This window comes from Diadema antillarum, unplaced genomic scaffold (genome assembly GCF_040938485.1).
Source record: "Diadema antillarum isolate AM-2024a unplaced genomic scaffold, OU_Dant_1.0 seq00000049_RagTag, whole genome shotgun sequence".
Classification (NCBI taxonomy): domain Eukaryota; kingdom Metazoa; phylum Echinodermata; class Echinoidea; order Diadematoida; family Diadematidae; genus Diadema; species Diadema antillarum.
This window is the reverse complement of record NW_027271158.1, coordinates 348,369-361,901: the sequence shown is the minus strand read 5'-3', so window position 1 is coordinate 361,901 and position 13,533 is coordinate 348,369. Positions and strand designations below refer to the sequence as shown.

The following is a 13,533-nucleotide window of genomic DNA, read 5'->3' as shown; positions in this document are numbered from 1 at the left end:
GCGGACTTTCTGAGCTAACCTCTGCACAACTTTTGCGGAGAAATAAAGAAAGAAAGAAGAAGAAAGAATCCGTACAGATACAATAGGTGATCCGAGAGGATACTCGGATCACCTAATTATGACTTTTACCTTCATTGGTCCGCCGCCATTGACGCCCAAGGCCACATCATTTACAAAGTGAACTTCCAGTGGCTTTCCGCTTTCTCCTGTGGCCCTTGATCGAACATTTTCAAGTGCTGATTCCACAACCTTTTCCCTGTTGACCTCAAAGTGAATTTGCTCGGGGACAAACATCCTGTTCCCTGGGAAGAACGGGGCGAAGGGGTTGCCTGTTTTCATCATCTCTTCAACGATATCGAGAAAGCACGCTGGATATGCCAAAAGCTGAGTTGTGTAAGAAGGTAAACTCATATATTATGTTAGATAGTCTTTGGGGCCTGTTCTGTTATAGATAACAAGTAGACATTTAATTTCATGTATACACATATTGCCTGTATCGAGCTGAATGTTAATCATGGATCGCCAAGTTTGTCAACTGCCTTTGGGTCACCCAAATGCGAGGAGTGCCTACAGAGAGGTGTTGTAGTGCAGTATCTCCACGAGGATCTCATATTCAGGCGAGGCCTCTGTTGACAAGTGACTATTATGAAGCGGTGGCCACTACGGCATTGTTGATTACATTCTTTTCATTGTTTGACAGAAATTCAGTAAAAATTCAGTCCAAAATGGTCTCATCACTCCGAATACGCTTGTCTTCAAAACATTGAGACGGTGTGGATAAAATCACTCTTACTAATGATAATCATGCATGTGTTTACAAAATTGAATGCTAAGATGTAAAAATCGATGGCTCAAAAAACGAAATTGCAAGTGCTTTGAAGTGTTTATACAGTGGATCGCATTAATCTGAATTTCCCCAATTTGGAAATTTATGACCAAATACGAATTTTGTACTGTTAATTTGAGTGCCTACAAACGAATCTGAAAGCACTAAACATGAAATCATCGAACCAAAATCACTCCATTGCTTGAAAACCTAAATCTGAATGCACATGAAATCAAAATGTATCATAATTTTACAAAATTGACTGGGAACTCTGTAACAAAATGTCTCCAAATTTTCTAAATATAATATGGTCAGAAAGCACCTGCCTTTGTACCTTGGAAAAACAAACTGTTAACACATACAAATCCTTACATAGGAATGAAAATATCTTTCAACAACGTGACCATGAAGGGCTAGGTCTTCCCAAAGAGATTTTTCCCGGTGGTGGGGAGGAGAAAAATCTCTTTGGGACTTCCTGATCGTTTGCAGTGCTAGGGAAGGGTAAAGGGCAAGGGTCATCCGGGAAATATATTGCACACGTTCAGGCCTACCTGCTCGTCCGTCAAAAATTTGAATTTTAAATTCCAATTTATTTCATATTTCTCAATTGATGAAAAGAAATACATCAAATGTAGCAAAATTAAATAATATATGATATCCAGCTAGGAGGCATATTACAAGATGAAATAGGGCCAATACATAATATCCAGGTAAGAGACATACATAAAATACTGCAAACATACAAAACACAGTGGCCGATCTACAAAAGTTGGAATATGGGAATGAATGCTAAAGAAATATGAAGGAACCTACTAAAAAGCAAACTTATGGAGCGTAGGTCCCAATTAAATTCGAGCTATAGATTGAGATGAGGAGCACGGGTACAATAAATGACCAAAATATAGAGAAAAAATACCAAAAAAAAATACAAATATAAAGGGATATTTCAAATTCTTCTCTCATGCAGGTCTGGGGGTCGGATAAGCCACATGCTGTCAGTGGATGAACCGTTATCATTTTGGCAGTAGTAACAGATATGAATCAATGTATAATGACAATGGTATTATACGGTTTAGACAGTTTTAGAAAATCATACATTTCGTGTCTTCAAAAGAGACGGGGAAGTATTGAGAAGAGAACACATACACCTGCAAAAGCCAGACCCCCCCCCCAAAAAAAAAAAATACATCCAACATCCAGCTGGATAAAAGAGGGTATAAAACTCAGAGAATTCGTTGGAAAGTTGAATTTGTAGCCGCACATTTTATTCAATTCAATTCAAAATGATTTTATCATTATAACAAAAGGAAGACAATAACTATTGTATCTTCCACTAAGAGCCCCATTACCGCTAGATAGTGAGGGCTTCAAGGGAGGCTTGGTGTGTATATGCTATCACACTGGCATATAATACCTGCCAATTTGAACAAAATTTGATCATTTTTTGAAGTAAACAATCTTTTGCATTTTTAACAACAATAACAGAAATAAAATGTAATAACTGGCCCCCAATTCGATTGAGGTCCCGATGGGGCCTAAATCTGTCATAAACAAACTTGAAAGTACATCAATTTTTTGTATTTACTCAGAGTATTCCTGGCATTATAGACACTGTTCTTTCTTTTTAATATTCTCTAATTTGGGGGTTCTGGGGTCAGTGGGTGGCGGCATAGTGCCAATTTATCATGTTTATACAGATATATATCCTATCACCCTAGCTACAATAACTGCTAAGTCTGGTGACAAATTTGACAATTATTTGTTCTGGCAATAAAAATGTGAAAATTGGGCCCCAATTTGGTCCCCACACCACAGAGCCCACCCCTAGATGCGCCATAAACAAACTTACATAACATAACATAATATAATTGACAAATGTTATTCTTTGCTATCTATGTATCATTCCTTCAAACGCATGCAGAATCTATATTTTTTTTGTACATTCTGTTGAAAGAAGTGAAAATAAAACCTTTGAATTGAATTTCTGGGGCAAATTATTTGTATAGGGCCCCATTTCTCTCTCTGTCTTCTTTCGTTCTTTAAAACAACAACAACAATTGAATTTGAATTGAATTGAATTGAATTATAACTTACATATAACCATAATTTACCTTATTACTTCTGGCTCTAAAGGAAACAATTTGGTTAGATTTATTAATCTAGGAGCTTAGAATTCCCTCCACACGACCTCAAGGGGGCCACAGGGGCATTACGTCCTGTCCTTCCAAAAGGAACGATGACCATTTATACAGGTACGTGTATATTCTTATATCATATAGCGATATTACCTACCAAGTTTGATGAAAATCTGAAGATGCCTTTTTCACGGAGGTGAACATGTGAGAATTGGGCTCTCATTTTACCCCCCCCCCCCCCTTCTACACACACACACACACACAGAGACACACAACACAGGGCCCACCTTTTGACATGCTGGATCTGCCATGAGCAAACCTGAAGCTACAGCCACCAATCTACTTACTTCAGGTTCGAGAGAAGATTTGTAAAAATTACTTAATTTTAAGACTCCGCCCGCTCCCCCCCCCCCTCCCCCTCCCCCCCCCTCCCCCTCCCCCCCCCCCCCCCCACCCTCCCTTTCCGGCCCCGAGTAGGGAATGGTGCCCATTTTAATGTATTCATGTTCTGTCACTCTGGCAATTATAACTGCTAAGATTTGGGAAAATCTGGTCATGGATTTTCAAGAAGATGAAAATGTAAAAATCGGACCCAATTTGATCCCCACAGGGAATCTGCTATAAACAAACTTGAAACTACAGTCAACAATCTTCTAGGTTTGATTATGGCATTTACTTAGCTCTATTTCTCCTAGATCTAGAGAAGAAGATAAAAAAAAAAGATTCAGTAGCAAGGGAGAGGGACATTGTGCCCATTTGAGCAAATTGAGATCCCTATCCCCACATGGATGCTACCTGCCAATATGGTGAAAACACTTAATAGGGTTTTCAAGAAGAAGATGAATCAATGCGAAATGTTTACACAGGATATACGATGCAAAAGCTCATCTGAACCTTTGGTGAGTTAAAAAAAGATATATGTATATATATATATATATATATATATATATATATACATATATATATATATATATATATATGAATAATATATATACATATATTTAATATATATGTACATATTATATATTATGTAGGTGTGTGTGTGCGTGCACCGAATACATTTATTTTCGATACTGTTATTTTTTTTTTCTACCCGGTAAAATCTTGATTGGAGGTCATCCGACCACCATCCCCAGTAACGTGCTACTGACAGTATTTATAATTCTGCTTCACCGCTTTTTACCGTTTTGCCGCTACTGCTCTAATTTTTTTTTTAAGTTATTCAATACTTACCACCTGTTCAACGGTGAATTCCATACAAGCTATCCTCCACTTTATGGACACAGGAAGCAGGAAAGGAAAGTCCACCAAGGTAAATGGCCACTCAAACTAAGGGAGTAATTGGAAACATCAGCAGTATGAAAGAGAACTCTGCCATCACAACGTGGATATCATTTCAAATCGGCTCAAAGAATTCCTAGATGTCTTTGTAGCATGACGGTACATCGGTGTATAACCACATGGAACATTATACTGTTACACATAATCTCTCCCTTGAATTGGCATAGGAATTTTCTTCCCCATGCATAGATTAATTCTATCTCGGCCGTCGATCGCCATGAAAAGTGGCAAATACATTACCTGCGGCGCAATCTACCAAATTATAACAGAAGAAATTGAAATTTTCATTACACTAATTAATTATGCTAATATAGGCCAATGCGTAAAATCATACATTTTGCTATAAATCAGAAAATAAAACTCATAGAATACTAATTTTTGGTGATAACATTTTTGAAGCATTCCTATAGGAAGGTACTTGTAACAAATAATATGGTATCAAAACTTATTTCTTTTGTATTGTATTTTTCTATGAATTTATGTCTTTCTTTGTTTTTCGACTTTTTGTTTTATATTTTTTTCACAAAATTTATGACAGCACATATTTCAAGCATAATTGTGCTAAAAGTAATAGATTTCAGCCAATGAATGTGAAAATATTTATATCATTTTGAATAAGGTAAGAAAACTGCATTTGCATAGCCTTTATACCAAATCACGTTTTGAGCCAATTGCGGTCTGACAAGCATGTATAAAAGGTCGTGCAGCATCGTATCGGTATGGCTGATTTTCGCGAAAATGGTATCATAAGATGTGCGAGACTAGAAAGTAAAAAGTCAGCGAGCAGCGCAGTCATAATGCGTGGTTCTCCGAATAAGTCTAAAGCACAATGTCTTGACAATGTGTGATGACGGTTTCACATAACTGGCAAAATATTAAAATGACAGGTTTGTCACAAATGCACTGAATGTTCACTTTCCTTGAACTAGGTGAATTTGGATGAATGGTTATACTGTCAAAGAGTGCATGTATTTGAGGGTTTGAGGATTTGTACCCAACTTTTGTTCCTTTTATAAGTTTAAAGAGGAAATGAAATTTAGCCCTTTCACTTGAACTTTGATCTTTCGACCTTTGAACTTTTGGCAAGAAACTTCCAAGAGAATCTGTATATGGTTATACATGCATACACTAAGTTTCAAGAAAAAATCCTGCAGGCTTCGCATAGATAAGAGGGAAATAATGACATTTTGATGAGTTGACCTTGACCTTTGACCCCTGACCTTTGATCCATGACCCCTAAATTCCCTTCATGATCACTGCCAGTCAGTACATGCATATATACTAAGTTCCATGAAGATACCTTGAAATATTTGTGAGATATGGAAAAAAAGTGAAATTTTAACATTTTCACTTGATCTTTGACCCATGAACTTTGACCTCATGACCCGAAACTCTCTCTGGGGAATCTTTATTTGGTAGTTCATGTATACACCAAGTTTGAAGAAAATGCCTCTAGTCACTGCATAGATACAGGGGGAATAGTGAAATTTTGAGCATTTGACCTTGACCGTTTGACCTTTTTACCTTGAGCATGTGCGTCCAAAAGTTGATAGGCACAACTGCGCCCACTCATGCATAATTTTTATTATACATGCCAAGTTTCATTAGGATACCTCTAACGTTTGTTTGTTTTTTTTTTTTTTTAGATACGCTGTCCACAAAATTGATTACGAACGGAAGGACAGAAGGACGGACGGACGGACGGACAACCCGAAGACATTTAATGTCTCCGGCGACACTTCGTGGCGGAGGCATAAAAATGGCATGGTAGTTCACAGTCAACACCACGCAAGCTCGCTTTCCGACACTATTTGTATGGACCTAAATCAGCTACTTAAGAGATTTATCTGACGGAGTTCCTTTGCGATAGACAGGTACTTGAATTTGATGCACTGCTACAGTTGTACAATTATTCGTATCTTCTTATCATAATATATCACCAAAATCAAAATGATTCCACATTCTAAATGCCCCTCTTCCTATGCATTCAACTCATGGAGAAGGGGAAAAACGAAACAAAACACAATGCTGTCATACCAGTTCGTATACCCATGGTTGCCGTTGATATGTCAGCGTGGTTTGCTTGTTCTGGAAGTAGTTGTCAAGATGCTTATCCAGCACATCATCAGACTCTAAACCCTGAAGGTAGAAACTTTCGTCAGGAATGATTTTGCCGCCCGATTGGGCGCCATTCACCTGGAGAAAAAAGGACGCCATTGACAAGATGCTACTAAGCTGATGACACTGTAGGAAGGATAAGATTTGATGGTAATAACATCCTTAAAGGCAAAATATAATCATAGTTCACAAATGACCTCAGAAACTGTTAAGTTTTACTCTCAAATCGGACATAGATATGCTTAACAAATGTATGTGATAACACGATTTAACTTGACACCCCCTGCTGATCTACATTTTTAACAAGCATGTCGGATAAAATGAAACCCGTGTGATTCGAACGTGAAACCTATTACTGCTGCTGGGCAAGATACCTGACACTACACCATCAGGCTATATCCCAGGCTTTCGGCAGTGGCACGTTGAACTTTATCGACCATCGGCACCAATATTCTCTTTCTATCACTTTATCTTGTCCGCCTTGGACTATTTAACATACCAATGTCGGAATTTTAGAGCTTGGGTATGTTGATCAAAGTTCAAATCGCGTAAGTCAGACAAGTTTCATGGTAGACCCTTTCGATGTAATAATTGCATTGCGTGACGAAACAAAATTCCAAATGGTGGAAGATGAATTTTGAACCCTTCTGAGAGCTGCTCTTTTTTAAACCTTTAAAGTGAGAATCACCTCCAGAATCAAACTGATTTTCATGTATAGAGTTATATTACCTGAACTAACGGAGACAGTTGCATTTAAATCGGAGGAAAAAAGTAGGAAAGCTATAAGAAATCATTCTTTAATGCCATTTTGAATAATGTCGTAGGCTCTGGTATCTCCCAATAGCTTAGAAAGAAACTATCAATAATTTCCTCTTTAAGTCACGAACTAAGGAAGAAAACGTATGTGATGCCGAGGGGGTTATAACTGCTGAGGTATGTAGTGACAGTGATTTTCAAAATCTAATATGTTCGTGCCATATATGTAGGGGTATAAGTGATTAGTTCGGGTGATGATGTTATGTAATTCAAAACTCTCCTTTACTCCGAAACTCTCTCCTGACACTGGGTTTCCACGACTTAATTACCTTAAAACATCAGTATTCATTTGCACTGCGCAACAGTAAACGTTGTTTCCTATAAACCTACCGCATGAAGAATATTCAGTGTTTCCAAATACAAATCTTCTCTGTCCAGTTGCAGGTACTCCTTTGGCCCATGCTCGCATTGGAGAGTCTTGAGAAGCACCCTGACAGTCCTTGCCAAGAGTTCTGGCTCCTGGTACCACCACTCTCCTGCGAGTACCAGGACATAACAAAATCAAATCGACTATAAAAGCTCAAGAACGATTTTCAAACAAAAAATAATGATAAAGCAACACAACTTAACTGATGCACATATACCCTTGACAAAAATCAGGGCAGGTGAAAATATCAGAGGCAAAAGTGCCCCCCAAAAAAGGAAAAAAATCATAAATACAAATGTCAGACGAACTTTTCTATTTGTTTGATCTCTAGCATTTTACCTATACATTATGATAACTTCAGAAATTTTTTCTTTTGACATTTTTGTTTTAATATCTAGCATCATTAGCTCTGACAGTTTTACCTCTGACATTTTCCCCCGAGACATTGTTTTCTCTTACATGTTAATATCTGATATTTTTACCAGTGGCATTTAACGTTATCGCCTTGGGGGTCCCATTAATGGTACTTTTACCCTTTTTTCCACTTTGGCATTTTAACCTGTCATAATTTTGACCTCTGACATTTTTACCTCCGGCGCTTTTCCTTATGTCATCTTTACACCTATATCAACAAATTATTCATCAACATCGCTCGACGTCTATATCAGATTTGTCCCACCCTATTTTGTGGTTGGATATTGCCTTTCCTTCACAGGCTGTGAAATCGAGATATTCTAATGTCCGCTAGCTGTCATCGTTCTATCCGGTTCATGGAGGGACTGCTTCTCTGGTCCTGAATCGGATACTGAGCTTTGTAGCCTTCAGAAGCTAATACCCAACAGCTCCTATCTTTGCTGCTATCGGTGCACTCCCATAATAACAAAAACAATTATAACGAAATTCCGGTCACAACAAAGTAAAAATTCACGCCGCAACGTTATCCGCTTTATGTTTTTTTTTTTCATTGTTTATTTGTTTGGTTGTAACGAAATTTCGATATAACGAAAAAACAAAGAAAGAAAACTGCTGGTCCCCCGAGGTCTTCGTGATGAGGGAAGTCCACTGTACTCCCAACGAACTTAGAGAGTCTTGGAGGCATGCATTCCCTTTTCTGTCTTGAAGGGAGATCCTGCCATAACTCAGTCCTGCCTAGACCAACATCCTGAACAAAGCATTAATTGCTTGCAACAACCACTTCTCAACACCAACTTTCTTGATCACCCATCTCACCATTTTCCTCGAGACATGGTCAAATACCTAGTCCAGATGGACAAAGTCCAAGCCTAACTTTTTCTCAGTCTTGCGACGCACTTATTTCTCTTTCTGTTCATGCATAGCAAAATATGGCATCTATCAAGTCTGTAGTTTTTTTTTCTGACGTGAAACCAGAGCAAAATCAGTCAGATAAAAAAAAGAACAGAAAACCTGTAAAAGGAAGCAATATCAACTCCTGCATTTTGACATCTTATTGACATCAACACCTATGTTGAAGCAGCATTCTCCTAAAGAAACCAGACCTGTGAGTAGTGCAATGTAACGGTATTATACTTGGTTGCTTGTAGGCATAGACATTTTGCTTTGTATTAACTTAGTTACTATCACGACTACTAGCTTACACTGTGGAACAGGATTGAAAGATCGGTAACTCCGTCCATAGCATTTACAATTGCAGGATACTTCTAAAAAATACATACGACCTACATGAATACATGAAATCAAGAGAAACACCAGGCTCATTCATTCTACTGAGCAAATATATCTTTTACAAAACAGGTCTAGCAAATAGGATATACTAACTCACTCATAATCTTAGTTTGAGTTGGAAGGAAGTCGTAGAGATACAATAATACAAGAACATTTCTATGAAGAAAACTCTCACCGAGAAGCTTGAATTTGCACTTGTCTTCCTTGTTCAATTTGAGAAGCGTCTTGGCCAGGTCCAAGACGATCTCTCTGCTCCATTCCTCTTCCACCCTATCAAAAGTGGGACACTCCAAGAGAATGGGGATCAGACGTACGTCCTTCCTGTTGGTAGATTCGCACAGAAACGTTCCCAGATCCTGGTACACTCTGTGGATTTCCTTGGCCATCTGAGCAAGATGGAAATACCGTGGGTTGCGTTATACTACGTCCAGGTAGCATGAGCTTACATAATTCGATAGGAAGAGAGTGATAAGGAATATAGATCAAATGTGGGAGGAACACTATTACAGTCTCAAAGTGACTGATATCTTGAGGTCAAAATCAAGCTATATGAGCTGTAAACTGTAGGTCAAAGCATTGATTCCATTTTAGATATATATATATTATATATATATATATGTCCAACGGTTTTATTATACATCATTAGCCCATTATTTTGCATGAAACGATAGAAGCTAATGATCACAGCCAGTCATAACTACAGCTAAGAAGTTCCAGTTGAAATGAAATGTGGTAGAAAGAATATGAAATACCGTTAGCCGTGAAGACAGTGATTAGCATCCTATAGAAAAATGTTATGCAGTCAAATTGCTCCAGTTCCTGACCAGTTTACACAAAAACAAAAGTAGTGAAATGATATGTTCACACACTCTGAGGGGCAACAGTTCTCAATTGCAGGTATTGTGATATCTTACAGTACACTGTAAAAACATCGGTGTTAGATTTAACACCACGGGTGTTAAATCTAACACCGATCAAACTTCAATAAAGGACCACACTCACAGGTGTTAAAAATGCACTGTGATGGTGTTGAAAAGTGTTCACCTGACACTTCGTGGTGTTAATTTGACACTGTACCTGGTGTTATTTTGACACTGTACTGGTGTTAATTCGAAAATGACACCACATGGTGTTGATTTGATATTTGTTGGTGTTAATATCAATGGTTTAACACCCGTCCAGCTTCAATAAGAGACCACACCAGCTGGTGTTACTTTGGTGTAAATTTATTTTCACATTTTTTCAAAAATCTAGTATTTTAATGTAAAATTCTTGATCGTCTTGTTTAAATTAAAAATCAACAAGAAGTGCAGTTACTAAGAAACTCTTCAAAAAACAGTTTAAAATTTGGAAATGACACCCGGAGGTGTTAATTTAACACCATAAATAAGCATCGAAAATTTAACACCAGCTCGGTGTTCACTATTTAATACCGGACTTTTTGCAGTGTAGTATTGTGTTAGCATCAGTCATGAGACAGGAAAAAAATAAAAGGTTAACAAATATCACATTTATATGTATACCCTATTTCTCTATATTGTATCTAAATATATATACGTGTGTCTATATTATTCATAGGTCATACATGTATATATACATATATATATGATTATAGATAGGGTATATATACAGATTTATTTATATAATATTATCATACAGATACTTTTGGAATAAATGCCTATATGCATTAAGGGCATAAAGAAACAAACCTTCTTCAGGACATGCTCCTTGTCAGCGATGTGATGGTATGCTTCACGCAAAGCATCCAGATCTACATCAAAGTACTGATCATCATCCTCGGTGTCTGCAAAGCTATAGAGGCGAAGGCCAGAATATCCAGCTTAGAAATATAGAATAGTGTATAGTCCTCCTCATACGGTCCTGCTCCATCAACAAAAAAAAAAAAACTAAACAATTTTAATACAATGTGCATACATGTATATGTAACTGATATAAACATGATACAGCATAAAATAATCTTCATCTAAGTATAGTGTCAAACATCTAGTGTCAAGTGATGCTTAAAATAAAGTTGACTGATCCGATGATTATCAAATAATACTGGCATATAAAAGAAGGCAAAAGCTGCAAGGAATAGGAGCAATAAGAACCTGTGGCTGCTGTGGGGTAAGAGGGTAAGTATGCACCTTCTCCGCCTTTCAAAGCTGACCCTGAACATACAGTGTCACTACGATGACCTAAAAACTATCATCCTCGTCATACCATTATTATTGTGAAATATCTTACTTGTGAGAACCATTCAGTCACCTGTTAGGCTACCGCACTTAAAGGGATGACATAATTTTGGTTGAGATGGTGCTTCATTTTTCCAGCTTTATTCCTTGCGAGGTAATGAGAAACCGCTTATGAAATATGAAAGAGTGTATAATTCTAAGAGGAATTCAAAGTTTCTTTGATGAAAATTGGTTTCGGAAAAGCTGAGCTTTCACAAAAGCATCAAGCTAAACCATTTCATAAACGATTTTCATAGGACTAGACTTTGAATTCCCCTTAGAATTGTGTGTTCTTCAGTATTTCATAAAGTGGTTTCTAAGTATCTCGCAAAATAATTAAGAGCTGAATCCTCCACTCGACCAATACTATACCATCCCTTCAATCTGCAATTAATATGTGATATTTGCTGGGCGCTATAGGTTCAATTCTTTTTACATCACTCCTGCTCTAGGGATTCTATATGAAAAAAGAAAACATTTGCATTACCTTACTGTAGCGATTTTTGGGTTTGCTAGGTGCAGCATAATTTTGTATTTTGACTCAAGTGGGTAGTTACAACGTACACGTAAGCTGCGATACTGCTCAATATTATAAACACCTTTTTCATCTTTATCTATTTATGTGCCAGAACTATTCTGACGACAGGATGTTTTCTTTTTCAACTTGTTTTTTTTTCCATGATATCTTTTGTGCACTTATCATCGACTGAGAAGGGCTTTATCGCAATTGTGGAAGGATGTATTGAGCTATTGGCATTATCTTGTTTCGATCTCTTCATTATGGTGTCAATTTTAAACAACTTTCATTTCAGCAAAATTTAAAAATTTAAACCACAAGGGCGCTACTTTACCCTAAATTAGGAACAATGCCATAAATCTACGCACTTTCGATTAAATGCTTTTTTAGACGTCATGAAAATTGATTATTTCGTGCTTATTTACGCTCAAATCTTAGAATGCGAAAGCGTTGTTCTGGTTCTCAAGTGAAGTTATATTCTTTATTGAAAATTTAAAAAAAGGAAAAAAACAAACAAACACAAAAAACATAAAAATATTCATTGCAGGTCATGCTGCAAGTCATACGAGAAAATACACTCTGGATCTGCCCCCCCCCCCCCGCATAAAAATAATCACAGTGTTTTTTACTTATAAATATTTTAATTGCCTATTGAAGCACAACAGCACCTCCTATTATCAACAGACTAAAGCCTATGGAATACTCACCAAGAGCTACTGCTGGAGCTACTGACACGGAAATCAGAGGATAATGAAGATGGAGAGAGTGCCTGCACCAGCTTTGAGTGAAGGTCTGCTGTCAGCTTGGTGTCATCCCGGCTTCGATGGCTTATTTTTTGCAGCACCTTCCCCAGCTTAGAGTCACTTGCCATGACTTTACTGATTCAACAGAGCAGAGCAGAAGTGGTTAGCTTAAACCCTTGACCGAAAGATCGGTCTGTCTGGTCGTCGGGAATAATAAGTTTCGCGGAGACTACGTCTGGCGTCACGGAGGAGAGCCGTAAACGTCAAACAATTCCTTGTTTTGTTTTGTTGTTTTTTTTTCTATATATTCCTCCGGACAGACGGATTTTTTCTGTCTACTTACGCTGTTATTTACCGCTGGCAGCCTGTCTCTATACAACTTTGATGACATTATTTTCATGATGCTGGTTTTGAGAAGTTTTACACTGATGAATGAATCAGCATCTGAGATGGAATACTAGTATTGTAGATACCACGGCGGAATGTGATACGTATATATATATATATATACATTCCGCTGTGTAGGCCTATGATATATATATATATATATATATATATATGAACAAAAGCTAGATATTTTCAAATCATGTCCAGAATGATGTCAAGCATGAAGATTTCTGTCGTGGTCAACTCGCAAGACAATGGCAAAGTGAGCCAGTGTATGAGTCCATGACTATGACAGGAAAATCAATATGAGACAATTTTTAGATCATGATGAACTGGCATTCAAAC

The 13,533-nt window shown here is 37.5% G+C and overlaps 1 protein-coding gene across 1 annotated transcript in view; it reads right to left on the bottom strand.

Moving 5' to 3' along the window:
- LOC139725558 (probable E3 ubiquitin-protein ligase HERC4) overlaps window positions 1-13,042 on the bottom strand; it is a 46,001-nt gene extending 32,959 nt beyond the window's left edge. Inside the window, exons 1-7 of the mRNA XM_071636649.1 lie at window positions 12,766-13,042; window positions 11,017-11,119; window positions 9,483-9,693; window positions 7,567-7,712; window positions 6,340-6,498; window positions 4,195-4,290; window positions 130-384 (exon numbers count right to left, since the gene is read on the bottom strand). Of these exons, the coding sequence (XP_071492750.1) occupies window positions 130-384; window positions 4,195-4,290; window positions 6,340-6,498; window positions 7,567-7,712; window positions 9,483-9,693; window positions 11,017-11,119; window positions 12,766-12,929 (1,134 nt within the window). The 5' untranslated portion in view covers window positions 12,930-13,042. The remainder of the gene's footprint in view (window positions 1-129; window positions 385-4,194; window positions 4,291-6,339; window positions 6,499-7,566; window positions 7,713-9,482; window positions 9,694-11,016; window positions 11,120-12,765) is intronic.
- Window positions 13,043-13,533: the final 491 nt, after the last annotated feature.